The sequence below is a fragment of the Candida oxycetoniae genome (assembly GCF_023343755.2).
Source record: "Candida oxycetoniae strain CBS 10844 chromosome Unknown scaffold2, whole genome shotgun sequence".
In the NCBI taxonomy this organism is placed as follows: Eukaryota; Fungi; Ascomycota; class Pichiomycetes; order Serinales; family Debaryomycetaceae; genus Lodderomyces; species Lodderomyces oxycetoniae.
This window is the reverse complement of record NW_026055369.1, coordinates 396,161-412,660: the sequence shown is the minus strand read 5'-3', so window position 1 is coordinate 412,660 and position 16,500 is coordinate 396,161. Positions and strand designations below refer to the sequence as shown.

At 36.9% G+C, this 16,500-nt stretch overlaps 6 protein-coding genes across 6 annotated transcripts; 3 read left to right on the top strand and 3 right to left on the bottom strand. All coding sequences in view use genetic code 12, as the record gives it.

The window, feature by feature from the left end:
• Positions 1-1,868: 1,868 nt before the first annotated feature.
• On the top strand, positions 1,869-3,554 carry KGF56_001460 (uncharacterized protein; the record flags this gene model as incomplete). Its single annotated transcript, XM_049322586.1, has 1 exon — positions 1,869-3,554. The coding sequence occupies one exon, from the start codon at positions 1,869-1,871 to the stop codon at positions 3,552-3,554; it is 1,686 nt and encodes a 561-aa protein (XP_049181598.1).
• Positions 3,555-3,684: 130 nt separating this feature from the next.
• KGF56_001459 (uncharacterized protein) lies at positions 3,685-5,322 on the bottom strand (the record flags this gene model as incomplete). The annotated part of the gene is made up of 1 exon (XM_049322584.1): positions 3,685-5,322. One exon carries the CDS (start codon positions 5,320-5,322, stop codon positions 3,685-3,687), a length of 1,638 nt encoding a protein of 545 aa, XP_049181597.1.
• Positions 5,323-5,862: 540 nt separating this feature from the next.
• On the bottom strand, positions 5,863-6,357 carry SKP1 (SCF ubiquitin ligase subunit; the record flags this gene model as incomplete). Its single annotated transcript, XM_049322583.1, has 1 exon — positions 5,863-6,357. The coding sequence occupies one exon, from the start codon at positions 6,355-6,357 to the stop codon at positions 5,863-5,865; it is 495 nt and encodes a 164-aa protein (XP_049181596.1).
• A 251-nt stretch (positions 6,358-6,608) lies between these two features.
• PEX3 (Pex3p) lies at positions 6,609-9,446 on the bottom strand (the record flags this gene model as incomplete). Its single annotated transcript, XM_049322582.1, has 2 exons — positions 6,609-7,996; positions 9,404-9,446. 2 exons carry the CDS (start codon positions 9,444-9,446, stop codon positions 6,609-6,611), a joined length of 1,431 nt encoding a protein of 476 aa, XP_049181595.1.
• An 840-nt stretch (positions 9,447-10,286) lies between these two features.
• PHO100 (Pho100p) lies at positions 10,287-11,264 on the top strand (the record flags this gene model as incomplete). The annotated part of the gene is made up of 1 exon (XM_049322581.1): positions 10,287-11,264. One exon carries the CDS (start codon positions 10,287-10,289, stop codon positions 11,262-11,264), a length of 978 nt encoding a protein of 325 aa, XP_049181594.1.
• Positions 11,265-12,335: 1,071 nt separating this feature from the next.
• On the top strand, positions 12,336-15,440 carry KGF56_001455 (uncharacterized protein; the record flags this gene model as incomplete). The annotated part of the gene is made up of 1 exon (XM_049322580.1): positions 12,336-15,440. The coding sequence occupies one exon, from the start codon at positions 12,336-12,338 to the stop codon at positions 15,438-15,440; it is 3,105 nt and encodes a 1,034-aa protein (XP_049181593.1).
• Positions 15,441-16,500: the final 1,060 nt, after the last annotated feature.

The following is a 16,500-nucleotide window of genomic DNA, read 5'->3' as shown; positions in this document are numbered from 1 at the left end:
ATGTGGTGATGCGCCTCTCTACTGTGATGTTCTATTTATGTTGAGTACTAAACGACAAAAGAAAATGAGTTAACCAAGATGTTGAGTTGAAATAGAAAAAAAGAAGAGATAGAAAGGGAAAAAACTGGGGATATTTAGTTATAGTGGCTAAAATAAATTTTGTATGTGCCATTTCCATTTCCATAATGTATGTGCATCTTTACAACAAAGAGGTAAAATAATGGGCATCACTCTTAATATAGTTAAGGGTGATCCTTTACTAGAAGAGAGAATAAGAGAATAAGAGAATAAGAGAATAAGAGAATAAGAGAGAGGGTGAGGGTGAGGGTGAGGGGGTCGTGCGCAGTGGTAATTAACATTTTTTCGAAAAAGGGGCATTCATTCTTAAAGAAGAAGAAAGAATCAATGAAAAGAAAGAAAAGAAAGAAAAGAAAGAAAAGAAAGAAATCAATTCAATTAAAGGGAGAAAGAAAGAGAAAGAGGGAGTAAAGGAGTAAAGGAGTAAAACAATAATTGAGGCTCTACCAAGTGTGTTTCATCAAAAATTGTTTTTCTTTGTAATGAAAGAATTAAAAAAAGATCCGAGATTACAAGGGAACAAATATAAATAATTGGTAACTATGTAAGGATAAGTTATATCTATATATAGTTTAATGTAACCAAATCGAACACTATCGAGCAACACTATCGAGCAACACTATCGAGCAACACTATCGAGCAACACTATCGAGCAAAGCGAGATAGTGTTGTAACAAGCTACAAAGTGTTGCTCCACTATCGAGCAAAGTAAGATGACACTATCTCGCTCTGCTCGATAGTGTTGTGAAAAGCTGAGTGCTCCACTATTTCTTTTCCAACTATTTACTTCTCCTATTATTCCTAAAGAAAGTTCTTTTGGAATTTGCAAAATGAGAAAAAGCTTATCAATAACAAAAGTGCACATAACCTTTTTTCGTATCCTTATCTTTATCTGTACCAAAATCCCACCATGGAAATAAGCATTATAATCTACAATCCGGTATAGAGACAACACTATCGAGCGGAGCGAGATAGTGCTTATTTGTCGACACAGGGAGCGAAGCGAGATAGTGCTTATTTGTCGACACTAGGGAGCGAAGCGAGCTAGTGGAGCAGTATGTAGAGAGTAGCGGCACTAGTGAGCGAAAATACCTTAGCTACAAAACACTATCGAGCAGACATCACTATCGAGGAGACATCACTATCGAGGAGACATCACTATCGAGCAGACATCACTATCGAGGAGACATCACTATCGAGCAGAGCGAAATAGTGTCTCACTTTGCTCGATAGTGGAGCACTCAGTAGTTTGTCACAATACTATCTCGCTCTGCTCGATAGTGGAGCACTCAGTAGTTTGTCACAACACTATCGAGCAGAGCAAGATAGTGGAGCACTCAGAAGCTTTTCACAACACTATTTTGCTCTGCTCGATAGTGTCATCTTACTCTGCTCAATAGTGGAGCACTCAGTAGCTTTTCACAACACTATCTTGCTCTGCTCAATAGTGTGGCAGGTCACGTGAGTGTATCACGTGTACCCACGTCCTCTCCACCTTTTGCCATTCTTCATCATCATCATCTTCTTCTTCTTCTTCTTCTTCTTCTTCTTCATCATCTTCTTCTTCTTCTTCATCTTCTTCATCTTCTCCTTCTTCTTCTTCTTTTTGACATAATCAAATACATAGCTTCTTCTTCTTTATTTATTTATTTTTTTTTTTTTTCATCATAATCTACTTACTATTGGGTTGAAACTTCTTTTCTATTGTGTTGTTAGCTTCACCGTCGCCCCTTTCTTCCTTTCTTCCTTTCTCCCCTTCTCCCCTTTCCCAGTTTTATCCGATTCTTATAATGGACGAGCAGATTCCTACATTTCTTGCAGTAACAGGGTGTGAAGATGAAACAATTGCAAGACAAATTTTAGAAGCTACAGCTGGCGATCTTGATATGGCTGTGACGCTATATATGGAATCTGGTCAACATGGTTCCCAGCTGAAGACAAGTGACAACAATAATAATGGTTATACTTCTATGCTGCATGGCCTAGATGACGACGAAGCTTACGCTAAACAGTTGCAAGAAAAGGCTTATGAAGAAACTAATAATGTACGAGAAGCTGATGCAAACGTACATCGACATGAAACCTTGGTAGATTCGTTTCCCAGGTTTGGAAGTGCAATTAATAGACAAGCCGACTTATTCGGACGGAGACAGCAGGGAATATTCCATCAAGGCTTTGATTTCAATTCTAACAATAGTAGTAATAACTCACGCCTGGTTAATTCTTATAATGCATATGATGAGGAAGAGATAGATGATGATGATGATGATAGCGGTGGTGCGGTTGAAGAAGAAGAGGAAGCAGATGATGATGATGACGATGACGATGACGATGACGACGTCGACAATGAATATTACCAAGATGCTGATGATAGAACTTCTCAGTCTCGCCGAATTCAAATTTTGGACTCAGATGAGAATGAGGATGAAGATGGCGAAATGGATATGGAGAGTTACAGTTTAAGTAGAAGGAGAAACATCATCAATGGAAGAAGAAGGCAAGCAAGGGAAGCGCGAGGCGTACAATTGAACTCAGTACAGAGAAGATTAGCTAATCTTTTCCGACCTCCGTTTGATATAATAAGCGTGTTGACTTTGGATCAAGCACGGAGTTTAGCTAAGGAGGAGAAAAAATGGATCCTCATAAATATTCAAGACTCTACTGAGTTTCAATCACAGGTTATGAATCGTGATTTCTGGTCAAACGCCAGGATCAAACAAGTTGTTCGAGAAAATTTCATCTTTTTACAGTATCAAAGGGACTCATTTGATGGAGAATCGTATGTCAATTTTTATAATGTTGACGGATTCCCTCATTTGGCAATTCTCGATCCATTAACTGGAGAACGAGTGTATAAATGGGAAGAAGGAAAAGTGCCACAAGTGGAAAAATGGGTGGAGGAAGTTTATGCATTCAGCGACGAGTTTTCATTGGCACCCGATTCCAAAAATCCAATAGTTAAACATGAACAAAAAATCGATCTCGATAGATTGACTGAGGAACAACAAATTGATTTGGCCTTGAAACAAAGTGTAATGGATAATAATGGGAAAACCAAGGAAAATGCAATTGTATTGGATAGTGATGATGGTGGTGAAGAAATAACACAAGAACCATTAAAGCCGCTGGTGGTTCTGACTTTTGTCGCTGAGACTGATGACGATAATCGTTTTGAAAGCATTAAACCTATTGATCACAAAGAACCTTCTGAGAATCCCACAACGCGTATACAAGTACGATTCCCCAATGGGAAAAGACTTGTAAGAAAACTAAGATTAAATGACAATATCTTGATATTATTTGAATGGTTGAAATTTGTACTAAAAGAAAATGCAACAGAGTATGGATTAGATATGAATGATAAGTTCACCCTTTCTATCAGTTCAAACAAGTCTTTTAAATTTATTGAAAATCTAGATAAAACCATTGAAGAAGCTAATTTGAAAAATGCAAGTATTTTATTGGAGAAGGACTAAGTATTATTGCATAGCGTTTTTTAATAATAACAATAATAATTCTAATAATAATATATGTACATACATACATATATATAGTAAGCGATTCGTATGTCAAATTACTCCACCATTCCTCTTCTTGTCTATAAGTTTACGTTTTCTCAACCCACTGTGGAAAAGAACTGAGTTTGGGCATGTTGTAAAATGGCATGGTAGATACAAGCTGTTCTTGAAATAATACGTTTTTGTAAATTTGTCGGCTTTCCTTCTCTGCGGGCGTCATGTTTTCTTCAAAATCGTCATCAATGTAGTCATACTGGTCATACTGGTAATATTGGTCATACTGATCATCATCTTCATCGTCCTCGTCCTCGTCTTCATCGTCGTCCTCGTCCTCATATTCGTCCTCGTCTTCTTCCTCCTCCATATCATCATCAATATTATTATCTTTTTCCTCCATCACCTTTTCCTTTTCCCCTTCATTAATAACACCCGCATCTTCAACCTTTACATGGACATCAGCAAGTCCTTTTTCCTTCTCCTTTTGCTTCTCCTCGACATTTTCTTTGTCAATCACTTTCCCTCGAATTTCTAAATCCCTCTCTACATCTGTTTCATTGGCCACCTCCGTTTCTCCCTTTTGTTCAGCAACTGTACTTCTAATCAAGCGTATATCCTCATCTAGATCATCATCATCATCATCATCATCATCATCATCATCATCATACTGCTGCTGCTGCTGCACATCATCTTCCAAACATCCACCAAACGTATCATCGTATTTTCTCTTTATCCTCTTATGTATGCTATTAATTTTAGATTCTTTACCTCGTATCTCTTGTCGTATAAAAGACAACTCAATATCGTTTTTTGGTAACAACCTGTTACTCCTATCAATATAGTTTGAGTCACAATTATTTTTCATCAATTCATCCAAATCATGAGCTGTGGTGACATTTACTTTACTATTTCGATGACTGGCTACTGAATCGGGGGATACCAATGATCGGTAGTAATATCGATCTGATAGCTCCTCGTTGCGCAGTTGATTCAACATATTATAATCTCTATAAAGCTCATTCAATTCATGGTTTACTTTTTGTATCAATTCCATTTGCTTATTCTTGACTCTATCGAGATATTGTTTCCATACAATTGTTGAATTGTTTCGACAATTATTTCGAATCAAATTTGTTTGATAGTCCTTCAATTTGCTAATGCTCTTTAGGTTATTTCTATGAGGCTGGAAGATCTGATTGAACAAGTAGGGAAATGGGAGTTGGGATAGGAGAGTTGGGTTCTCATTAGCCATAGTACCATCGTTATCTTGTCTTGCCAATTCTTCATTGTCATACTTAAAAGTATCATCAAAATCAAAAGGCAGCTGCAAATTTGAGAAAATTTCTCTCAATTCTTCTTCATATTCATCTAAATTTTTTAGCAAATCTGGCTTTGAAGGTATGGTACCATTACTAACCATAATCAAATCCTCGGTATTGGTCATTATATTATTTATGGTTTCCACCTCAAAATTATAAATCTTGAGCCAGCTTTTTTCGTTTGAAGTGGCTAGTTTGACCAGATTGCTCAATTTCTCAATCATACTGTTTATTCGTGACATTCGTGACTTGAGATACTGTCTCAATAAATTTTTGAACTCGGTCGATATTTGAATTTGGTAGTTATTTAATTCCTCAATTGACATTTGTTCAATGTCTTGCTTTATTGCTTGTGCAGTAGCATCTCCAGCACCTCCATTTGCCAAACTGTCAGCTTCTGATGAGGACATCTGTTTATCTCTCTGTTTTTACCAGCTCAATACAAAAACACACTTAATGGGCCTAACAAATAGTCAAAATCTTCAACATGGACTTTATCTTATTCAAATAGTTGTGAAAAAAAAAAAATGATGGCTAAATTAATGTGCAACACTTTGTTAAGGTGCAAGCGAAAAAAGATCATTGCAAAAAAAAATGTGTAGCTACCATTGCAATTGGGGTCAATGTTAAAATAGTTTGAGTCGAGTTGGGTCGAGTTTGCCTGGGAAAAGACAATTTGAGTCGAGTTGAGTTTGCCTACATAGGGAGGAGGTATGACTATCTGGGCTTGACTATCTGGGTTTTTTGGTGGGCGGCTTTATAGTATTGACATTAGACCCTAAGGCCTTGATACCATTGTAGATTAGAATCAGTGTTCTCTACCAAAAAACTACTCTCTTGAGTATACTTGTTTTCCCCTTTTTGGCTACAAATCAAAAAATAGAGCTTTTTACAACTATTACCTTTATATCTACACACAACTAAACTCAAAAGACAAGATGTTTCCTTTCTTACCTATCCTCGGCCCATTCATTTTCTTTCCTAATAGCTGCTTCCTCCTCGGGACTAAAATCATTGACAATGTTGAAAGTTCTCCTCAACTCCTCTGGACTCTTACTCTTGATCATTTCAGCAACCATCTTACAACCACTATCCAATAACGGTTTAATATTCAAGTAATTAGCAGCTAATATAATCTCGTATAACATTTCTTGGTCAACCTTCAAAAAATTTCTATCCCACTCTTCAACAGGAACAGATTTTTTAGCATCTTCGTCCTCGTCATCTTGAAAAATAGTATTCTTATGATGCTCGCACCATTCCAACACTTTTGATAACACATTGGCTCTGACGTTTGGTGTGGGGATCTCGAAATCTTCAGTTAATCCATCGGGGTTCAAATCGTTAATCATGTTCTTCATCAAGATCGACTTTTCAGCCACTTTTTGCTCAACTGGGAACCTCTCCTCATCAGAAGATATAATTATGACTTTTGGAGCAGACATCGCTGTGTTTAAAGTTGATGAAAAGCTCTAAGAAAGTACAAGTTAAAAGGTATTTAATCAAATCATAATCAAAAAGAAAACAAGACAAGAGAAAAATCACTTCAACTTTTCCTTAGTCAAGCAATTTTTTTTTTTTCTTTCTTCTTCTTTTCTTGAAGCAAAGTAACAAATCTCTACTAGTATTAAAAAAAAGGAATATCAGTTTGACATTCTATCAATCATTTTGGCTATATATAGTACACTGTTGTTATTTATTCAAAGTTTGAGTATATACTTGCACTAAAATCATCCAATTCCTCCAAGTTATCCAATGTATTTATATACACATTTCCACTCAATTCATCAGAGCGAGAACCTCCTCTACCACTATTACTCTCAAATCCTTCCATGTTGTTTAGACTATTAAGTATACCCTTGATATCGTCATCATCATCATCATCATTTGCATCATCATTTGCATCTGCATTTCTATTGTCTCTTACATCATCATTGTTCACCATAATACCATTCTGTACCGATAACTGTGCCAAAAAGCTGGCCAATTTAAATGCTTTTATAGGAATTTCTGTGATTTTCTCACTTTGTTCCGGTAACGTTCCCGACATGACCAAACTATTTGACATGTTACTAGCCAAATTCGCCGAAAGATTACAAGTTAGTGTTTGTAAATCGGTGATAATTAGCGAGTTCAACAAATCAAAGAAATATAAGCTATTGTCCAACATGATTGCGTTTGTTTCGTTAATGAGTTTGGTCAAGTTGGAGTCGGGGATGTCCAAATGATGTATCAAATCGGGATTGGTGTTTAAAACTGTTTCTAATAAATCCGGGTAGTTAATAGGGAACAAATTGGCCAAGATGTGTTCCTTGTTGTTGGCATTGATCTCGCCAATTATGTCAGATAAAACCATTTCAAATTCAACAACTCCCAATTCAGTTTTTGGGTTTATATTCTCAAACTTCTTCACGACAACTGCCTCGATTAACAAGCTCAAATTATGCCATCCTTTATTCAACAACCACCAGCTCAATGAAAGATAGCTTTGCTCTATGATGTAGTTTTCATGAGGGTCGATATCGTTATTGGGGTTCTTGACGCCTGCAAGCAATATAGCAGACTCCAAGTATGATCTTCTTGCCAATATGTTCAACTGTAACCTTGTCACCAACAACAACCCGGAAATAGAATACATCAATGTAAGCGTACGTGTGATTGTCTTGATTTTCAATAAATTCCACAACTCAACTTTGCTCTTGTTCATATAAACCGACAATTTCGACTCGGGGTCGTTATTGTTATCTAACAAGTTTAGATTATCGGCTGTCAATTCGCTATTACTACCGCCAGTCACTTGCTGTTGTTGCTGTTGCTGTTGCTGTTCCTGTTGTTGTTGTTGTTGCCGCGACTGGTTTTGTTGACCTTTTTTCATTCTCAATGCCTGAGTAATGAGCTCAACCGGTAAAGCATCTATTATTGGACCAGCCAAAACTGGTAGCAATGCTAAAATAGTATAGTAACAATCCTGTTGAGTTTGTATGAACCGTTGTTTAATCTGCTGCTTGAACATCAACTCCTGCCTTAAAGCATTTTGATAATTTCTGAATTTCTTGACAATAAACTCATTAATGAGCAAGTAGACTGAAACAGTTACTGCGCTTGTTATAAAAATTCTTCGTCTGTTGCGCTTGAAAAAACCAGCTAAAGAAGAAAATATTGCCATCTCTAATGCAAGCTTGAAAAATCCTGTTTGAAGTAATAGCTATTACCCCCTGCAGTGTCAAAGTATTAGCTAACTTGAAAAAAAAGTTGACAGCACCAAAAACAATCCAGTTTGTGTTGTTTTAATCAATCCAGTTGTGTTTCCTTCTACCCCAACAACTTCAACGAAAAGTAGTCTTCATATTACATTTTTTATTTCTTATTTATTTTTTTTTTTTTTTCGTTGTCTTTAAATTTTTTCGGTTGATAACAAAAGAGAATATGATGTTGAATTTCATACTATGATTTTTTTACTAAGTGGGGGGGGGGGGGGGGGTGATTTATACTTTGTGGTAGAGAGTTGAATTTGATAGAGGATCAATGCGGCACTTGTTGAGATCATAGTTTTTGAGCCGTGGATCAATCTTTGTTGATATATATAGAAGTTGAGAAAATATGTAAGTATCTTGAGATATGATGTAAAACAAGTATTGATAAACTCATTATTCTTTTTCTTAATTCTTTATCAAGTCTATACAGTTACATTCAAAGAATACCAACTAAAACCGTGGTTTTTTTTTTGCATCATTTCAAATAATTTTATTGATTTTTACTTGAGCGACACTATCAAGCGACACTATCGAGCGAAGAGAGATAGTGGAGCAGCACTCCTTGTCACTAGCTAACAGCGACACTATCTCGCTTCGCTAGATAGTAGAGCAGCACTCACTCTTACTAGCCAGCAGGGAGCTAGCAAGAGCTTTTGTCTTTTTGGAATTGAATTGACTAAAAGTCAGTTTTATCGGATTAAGAGCCATGGTCCGGATTTGAACCGATTTATTTATAACGGTAGTCCGGATTTGAACCGATTTATCAATAGAGGTAGTCGGAATTTGAACCGATTTATCAATAGAGGTAGTCGGAATTTCAACCGATTTATTGAGTCAGTGTTGGTGACAACTAGTGTGCACCACTATCTCGTTCTGCTCGATAGTGTTGATAGTGTCAGTGGCAGCTAGTGCGCACCACTATCTCGTTCTGCTCGATAGTGTAAATTGACCTCGTGGTCATGGAATAAATATTCATTTTGTGGTTGGAAACCATCTCTACAAATGTTTCCATAGTTTTCTACCGAATCGAAAAGAACTGCTAAATCCCAATTACTTAACGCAGACTACGAGTCAAATTTTTCTTTTTATTGTAAAAGTAAACAAAAACTCAAAACCTCCTAAAGCCTTTTCCAAGTTTGATCAAAAACTGGACCAATTTTGATAAAAGGGGAGGTTGTGTGTCAAGAAAAGGAGAAATCCTGTACCAAATGGAAAAAAAAAAAATACAAACTCATACCTACACAAGTAAAAGCATCATATCGTACTCTAGCAACTTGCATAATTTTAGAGATTAAAAACCAAGAGATATGAAAAACTGTACCCAACCAATTGGATCCCAATGAGGTTTAATATTGTTTTTTTTTTTTCTTTTTACAATAATAGAAAAATTATTTTGCGCAAAAACGTGGAAAACAATTGTAACCTTATCATCAAATTTGGTAGAAATGAAGTTAGCGTGAAACAGCTTGTATTTTGAAAAAAAAGAATTCAACTCACGGGTTTGATAGGTATTCTAGAAATACTTTTCTTTATCGATTTCTTTAAAATGCAATATACAATATATTAATGCCGTACGCTAGTAAATGACTCGCATATTAAAGCGGAAAAAGCCAAAAGCTTTGACAGGATAAAATTATCAACTACATTTTTTCTTATTGAACTTTTTGATTTATAAAGGTTATGGTAACTAAAACATCTCTATCTTCTTAAAAAAAAAAACAAAAAGAAGTACTGTTGTCATTTTCTAAACAACTTTCGCCCACGTTGGGTGCAACAGTTCCTGTCAAAATTAATTAATTGGTTAAATAAAATCTACGCACCCGTGTATACTCTTAATTTATTGCTGTAATAAGACTATATGCAGTATTTATGCTGCAAAAAACACTGTAAATCTCATTATTGAGACCGAGAGTTTAATTGGAAACTATCAATATTCAAGCGTATGGATAAGTGCATATCAATATCTGAGTGTAAAGATATTAGCCTTCTGGTGATATGGAATAAGCAATGTGAGAAATATTCTCTATATATATATAGGGACAGATTTCCTCTCACCCCGCTTACAGGTTTGTTCATAAAGCAATCTTTATTAACAACCTGTTTTCCAACTCTAGTACAAAATGCAGTTTTTAGCTACTTCCCTCTTGTTGTTCATTGCAAGTGTGGCTTTTTCCAAAAATATCCTTTTAACCAATGATGATGGCTGGCAGTCTACTAACATTAGAGCCACCTACTATAAATTAAAAGATGCTGGCCATAATGTTTTCTTAGTTGCCCCAGTATCACAAAGATCGGGCTATGGTGGTAAATTTGACATTCCAACGTCCCCAACACTTGAAGGAAAGGGAGGAGAGTTTGGATATCCAGGACCAGGAGCACCATCTTTTGGTCATGAGGCTGATGATGACCATATTTGGTATTTCAATGGTACTCCAGCTTCGTCAATTGCCTTTGCCTTGCAGTATGTTCTTCCAGAAAAATTCAACAATGTCTCAATTGATTTGGTTGTTAGCGGTCCAAACGAAGGATTGAATATGAGTCCCGGTATGTTTACTTTGAGTGGAACAATAGGAGCTACATACAATGCCATTTACAGAAACTTGCCAGCGATTGCATTTAGTGGTTCTAACGGCAACAACTCATTTTTCAAGGATAGCTTGGACTTAGATGACACAAAAGAGCCAGCAACTATTTATGCAATCAAGGTTACTGAACTTGTTAATGAATTGTTCAAAACTCAAGGTGTAAATCCAAGAGTTTTGCCAATTGGTGTTGGTTTGAATGTTAACTTCCCACCCGTTGGTTACTTGAATGAATCATGTACTGATCCAACATGGGTGTTTACTAGATTGACTGGTGAATATGCTTCAGGTGCAGATTTGAAATACAACGCTACTTCAAACTCATTTTACTATGTTCAAGATGGGTGGAACGCGTTAACTGTTTGTAACAATGGTGATTGCTCTTTACCATCAGAAAACTTTGTTGTTGAATATACCAAATGTCAAAGTGCAGTTTCCTCTTTTTCAATCGATTACGATGCTAACTTGGGATTAACCAACCAAGTCAAAGGATTATTGGGTGGTATTCTTGAGTAAGCAGAAGAATAAAAAAAGAAAGTTAAAGGCAAAAAGAAAAGATTCAGCTAGTTGATGGTTGATTCAAGTTATAGAAAAACAAATTTCAATTCTTTTTCGTTATTGTTTATAATCAAAGTTCAAAAGCGTATAAAATTGTTTCGTCATTAAGTACCCCCCCTTCTTTTACCCTTGCCCTTTGCCCTTTGCCCTTTGCCCTTTTTAGTGCTGCTCCACTATCTCGCTCCGCTCGATAGTGTCATAACCGTTGAAAAATGATTTATTTTTTGGCTGCAAAACGTCACCCATATCTTGCGTAATAGAGACAGGTAGAGAGTTTGTATGTCTTTAACAACATATCTATATGTTATCTGTTCCCCCCGTAAAACAGCCCCCTTCCCCCTAATAACCTCTACACCCCCACATAAAGTGAACAAGAGATCCAAACTTAGTCAAAGCAATTTAATGCAAGATAGAAAAAAAAATTAAAAAGTTCATGGAAAAGTCGGAAAGATCACAAGTGGCTAATAGACAATTGAAAAAAAAAAATAGCGTTTATTTGTGTTTTTTCAACAAATCCAAATCCAAATTGTTTCTTGATCCTTTTCTTCAATTGATATAGTAGTAAACTATTTTTTTTTCACTATTCTTTGTCTGCCTTCTTTCTTCTCTCCAAAGAGTCAAGGTGGCGTGTTTGCTAGAGCCACTACAAAAATTGAATAATTCTGGTTAATTGCAAAAAAAAAAAAAAAGATTTGCGCCCCCAGTCTCTTAGGGGGAGGGGAGGCAAGGGTAAGAAGCAAAGGGGGAAAAAAAAAAAGAAAGATGGGATTGCGATTATTGCTTAGACGGAAAAAACTGGTTCCAGAGGAGAAGGAGTCGCAACTTGAAGTTTGTCTGAGCCAAGAGAAGAGAGAGCAGTGGCACCAGCAGCACCAGCAGCAGCAGCAGCACCGTCATCGCCATACCCGAAGCTCCTCTACAAATTCTCTCAAGAGATCGAGGGAGAGCTCACAAAGTAGACTATTCATGAGTTACTCTCCGAGAGAGTCGGAAGACAAGTCGATAAAATCTGGGCCTTCTTTTCTAATTATGGCACGACCTGCATCTAGTACAGTAAATAGGGTAGTATCGCCAAATCCAAAGAAACCCAACGTTACAAAGAATACAAAGCCAATTTATTCTGGTAGGTTAAACAACCGAATGGCGACAGCAACATTTGCGAACCAGCCAATAGAGAATGTCGACCATGAGGAAAGAAGACAAAGAAACGATGTTGAAGAAGAAGAAGCAAATAGTGATGTTATAAATCAAGATCCTGCAATTGCAGTTGCTGTAATGAGACACAATTCTAATGATTCAAATGCAATTCATGGAAATTATCTTCATGCTCCAGACAAGGGTTCTCAGCAACATTCGTCTACTTCTTCCTTGAGCAATAATGTCCTAAACCATAGCCACAGCACAGCCTCGTCTGCAACTGGTAGTGGTGGAGCAACAACAACAACAACAGCAGCAGCAGTAACAGCAACAAGTACAGTAGCAGCGCCCACATCTTCACTGGCAGAGCAACATATTACACGATCTGATTCCGGAGGATTTTTATCCTCGCTATTCACTGCAGCTGCTAATAAAATGATTTCAGGGATTCCAGAGGAGACTAAGGAGAAGAAAAGGGAACATCTGTTTGCCAACAAATTGGACAACTTGATAAAATCCGTCAGGCATGATGAAAGCAAGTTTATTGGTGGAGGAGAGGCAACAGCCGATAATAACGGTCAAGAATCAACTGAAAATGTGGTTGCTGGAGAAACAAACCAACCGGGGTTGGCTCGTACTAATTCAAACCCTGCGCTGAATGTTCAGTTTGAACCAGTGAGGGAATCTCCTTTGAACACTTTGGGCAATGGGGACTTGTCGTTGGCGGATTTCGAAAATAGTACGCACAACCATATTCGATTGCCATCTCGTCAAACCTCAATGCTATCATCAAATGACGGGCGAAGCCAAAGCATCAAGAGGAAACTCAGTCCCGACGCGACCAATAGAACCGTACCACAAGGAAATCAACCGCTACTAGTGGCAAATGGGGTGGACACGAAAAGAGCACATCGAAGGTCCATCAATGGTCTGAGCTCAGCAGTAGATCGAAGTGGATCCATTGGAAGGACCTCACAATTATCAGCAAATGGATATTCTGAAGACAACACAAGAAATCGAAGCGAAGGTAAACTGAGGGGAACTCTTGATGATGGTGAGTCTCGTGACAATTCAGATTCGGAACCAGATGAAATAGATCATACAATAGATTACAGTAAGAAGATTAAACATGCATCAAGAAAAGCCAATAGAGAATTTCATCATGCGTTTAAAAAAATTCCCAAGTCTGAAAAATTGATTGCTGATTTCAGTTGTGCATTGTCTAAAGACATCTTGGTCCAGGGGAAAATGTATCTAAGTGATCACTACATATGTTTCAACTCCAATATTCTAGGCTGGGTGACCCATATCATGATTCCGTTGCAAGAAGTTATACAGATTGAGAAAAAATCAACAGCAGTATTATTTCCCAATGGTATGATTATACGAACTTTGCACCAAAAATACGTTTTTGCGACTATTTTGAGTAGGGATACAGCTTTTGACTTAATTACCAGTATTTGGCATAGAGTCTTGTTGCAAAATTCTGATCTTGATCCTAATAAATTGAGAACCACAAGGATAAGAGCTGGCTCGAAATCATCAATCATGTCTGCGGGAAGCCTTACTGATAGTGGAGAATCTTCTGATGATGAATTTTCAGGCGGTACAGATGAATATGATGATAATATACTGCTTGCAGGAACAGAGGAGGAAGTCGAGAGCAATGGGGGGGATGAAGGAGACGGCGAGGAGGAAAAAGAGAAGGAGAGGGATAAGAAGAAGGATAAAGATGGAAGTGAAGCTAGTGATGGTGGAGAGAAATGGAAGGGTTTTGCTATAGTTGGACCTGCAACACACGCGCCTACGGAAAATGGGTACGTTAAGGATTCAGGAGATACATTCATTGCTGAGGATATTATAAAAGCACCACCGGGAGTTGTTTATCTACTACTATTTGGTCATGAAACTCTGTATTTCTCAAGAATATTAAAGGAGCAAAAAAATTTTGATATTGATGAATCTGCAATTCATGCATTGAGTACAGATAGTAAAAGTCGACACTATACTTATACCAAGCCACTTAGCGGGCCCATAGGACCCAAACAAACCAAATGTGTTATTGATGATAATCTTCTTGAGTATAATCCTGATAAGGTTTATGGAGTTGAGCAAGTTACACAAACACCAGATGTTCCCAGTGGGAATTCTTTCAAGGTCAAGACCAAGCTATTTTTTAGTTGGGCAGAAAAGAACCAGACCAAATTATATGTTGCTACGTCGATAGAATGGAATGGGAAATCATGGATCAAGGGAGCCATTGAGAAAGGTACTATTGATGGACAAAAGGAGAGTATGAAAGAGATGATTGAAACCTTAAATAATATTATTGCTGAAGGAGGAAAGAAAGGTGGTACTGGTGGTGACTCTGGAAAACGGAAATCTACTAAAGCCAGACGGAATACTGAAAAGAAAGAGAAACAGGAAGAGAAACCATCTATTGAAGAGCAAAAGACACCGCCTGGTATAGCACAACAACTCATCAACTTGATTGATTCTGTTGGCGATTTAGTTCCAGTGCCAATGTTGAGCAACACTATTGTTGGCTCAGTCATCTTTTTGATTGGTTTTCTTTTTTCCATTTTCATTTTCAACAAAATCGGAGGAATATTCAGCTTTGGTAGTTCACAAAAGGCAGTGTTTGAAATTTTGCCTTCAAATGCGTACACTTCAAGAATCAAAATCAACGACAAGGATTTCTTGGTTGTTCCAATGATCAATACAAATTTTGCAAATGAGAGGAAACAACGCCAACAAGAGATCAATATTTGGAATTGGCTAGAATCTAGAAGCGATGGTGAGTTTGGGAAGGAATTTAAAGGTAATACCGATAATAGTAGATTATCGAGTGCTGCCTTCTTTAGTGACAATTTTGATAACTTATCAGATAAAGAGTTGAGGGAGAAATATTCCGGTCAGGAATTGAAGGAATTGCTCAAGGTGACCAAATTGGAATTAGACAAGTTGCTGAAGAGGATAAATAGAATGGGTCAGTAGAGAAGAATACAATTGAATCATAATTAGAAATCAACAAGAATAAAGTAGTAGTTTTTTTTTTAAACCATTTAACCCCATTTAAAATTTTATTCTAAAAAAAAGAGAGAGAGAAGAAAAGAAAAGAGAGAGAGGAAAAGAAAAGAGAGAGAGGAAAAGAAAAAAGAATGAGCTTTTTACTCCCCACCCAACTAAATTCCAGGGTGTTGGAATCAAAAACTCTTGGAAAATTGAAAGAAGTGACCGTTTAATGATTTAGTGGTTGAACTGTTCATTTGTGGAGGAGACTGAGTTTTTGTTTCAAATATGTATTTCCAGTATATGTTTTTTTTTTTAACTTTTACTCAAACGGTTACATGGACGTAGCTATATTACCTACAGATTGCAAAATTAACAAAACAATAAAAAAAAAAAGGTATTGTGTGCAATCGGGAATCATTTCCAGGAATCATTGAATCCAAGATATAAGCGTATTGAAGTTCTTTCTTTTTATTTTAGATAAAGGAAGATGAATTTTTTATTGGCTTTTCTGCCCTAATTTGTGACCTAGATAAATCATCAGCTCTTTTTCAAAGTGTGAAACCGTTGAAACATTTTTGGATCTAACTAACGCAATCATTTCTTTCTAACTAACGCAATCATTTCTTGATTAGCCAAAATATTTCAGTTTAGTTAACTTTTTCTCCTCATACAAATTTTGTACGTCTCGGAAAAACAAACAGGCTTATAAATTCCAATAAAAAAAACAAAAAAGGTCTTGCTACGGAATGACTGTTACCATCTAATTTTAATACAAGTTTTCCTTAACAAATCATCTTTTCTATTCTCTTTAGCTAGAGGCGAAGTCAAAGGCGGCGCAATAGAGAAGCATGAGAGGACAAAGAAAGAGTTTACAATAGTTTCCCTTCTTTCCACGGGGGACGCTTTCTGCAGCTTCTTCTTCTTCATTCCTCTTCTTCTTCGGGATTGTGTTCCATATAGAAACTACAATACCAAATAATTTTCTATCGGCTTTTCTCTCCTGGTTTTTACTGGCACATAACCCCAAACCCATTTTGCGGTT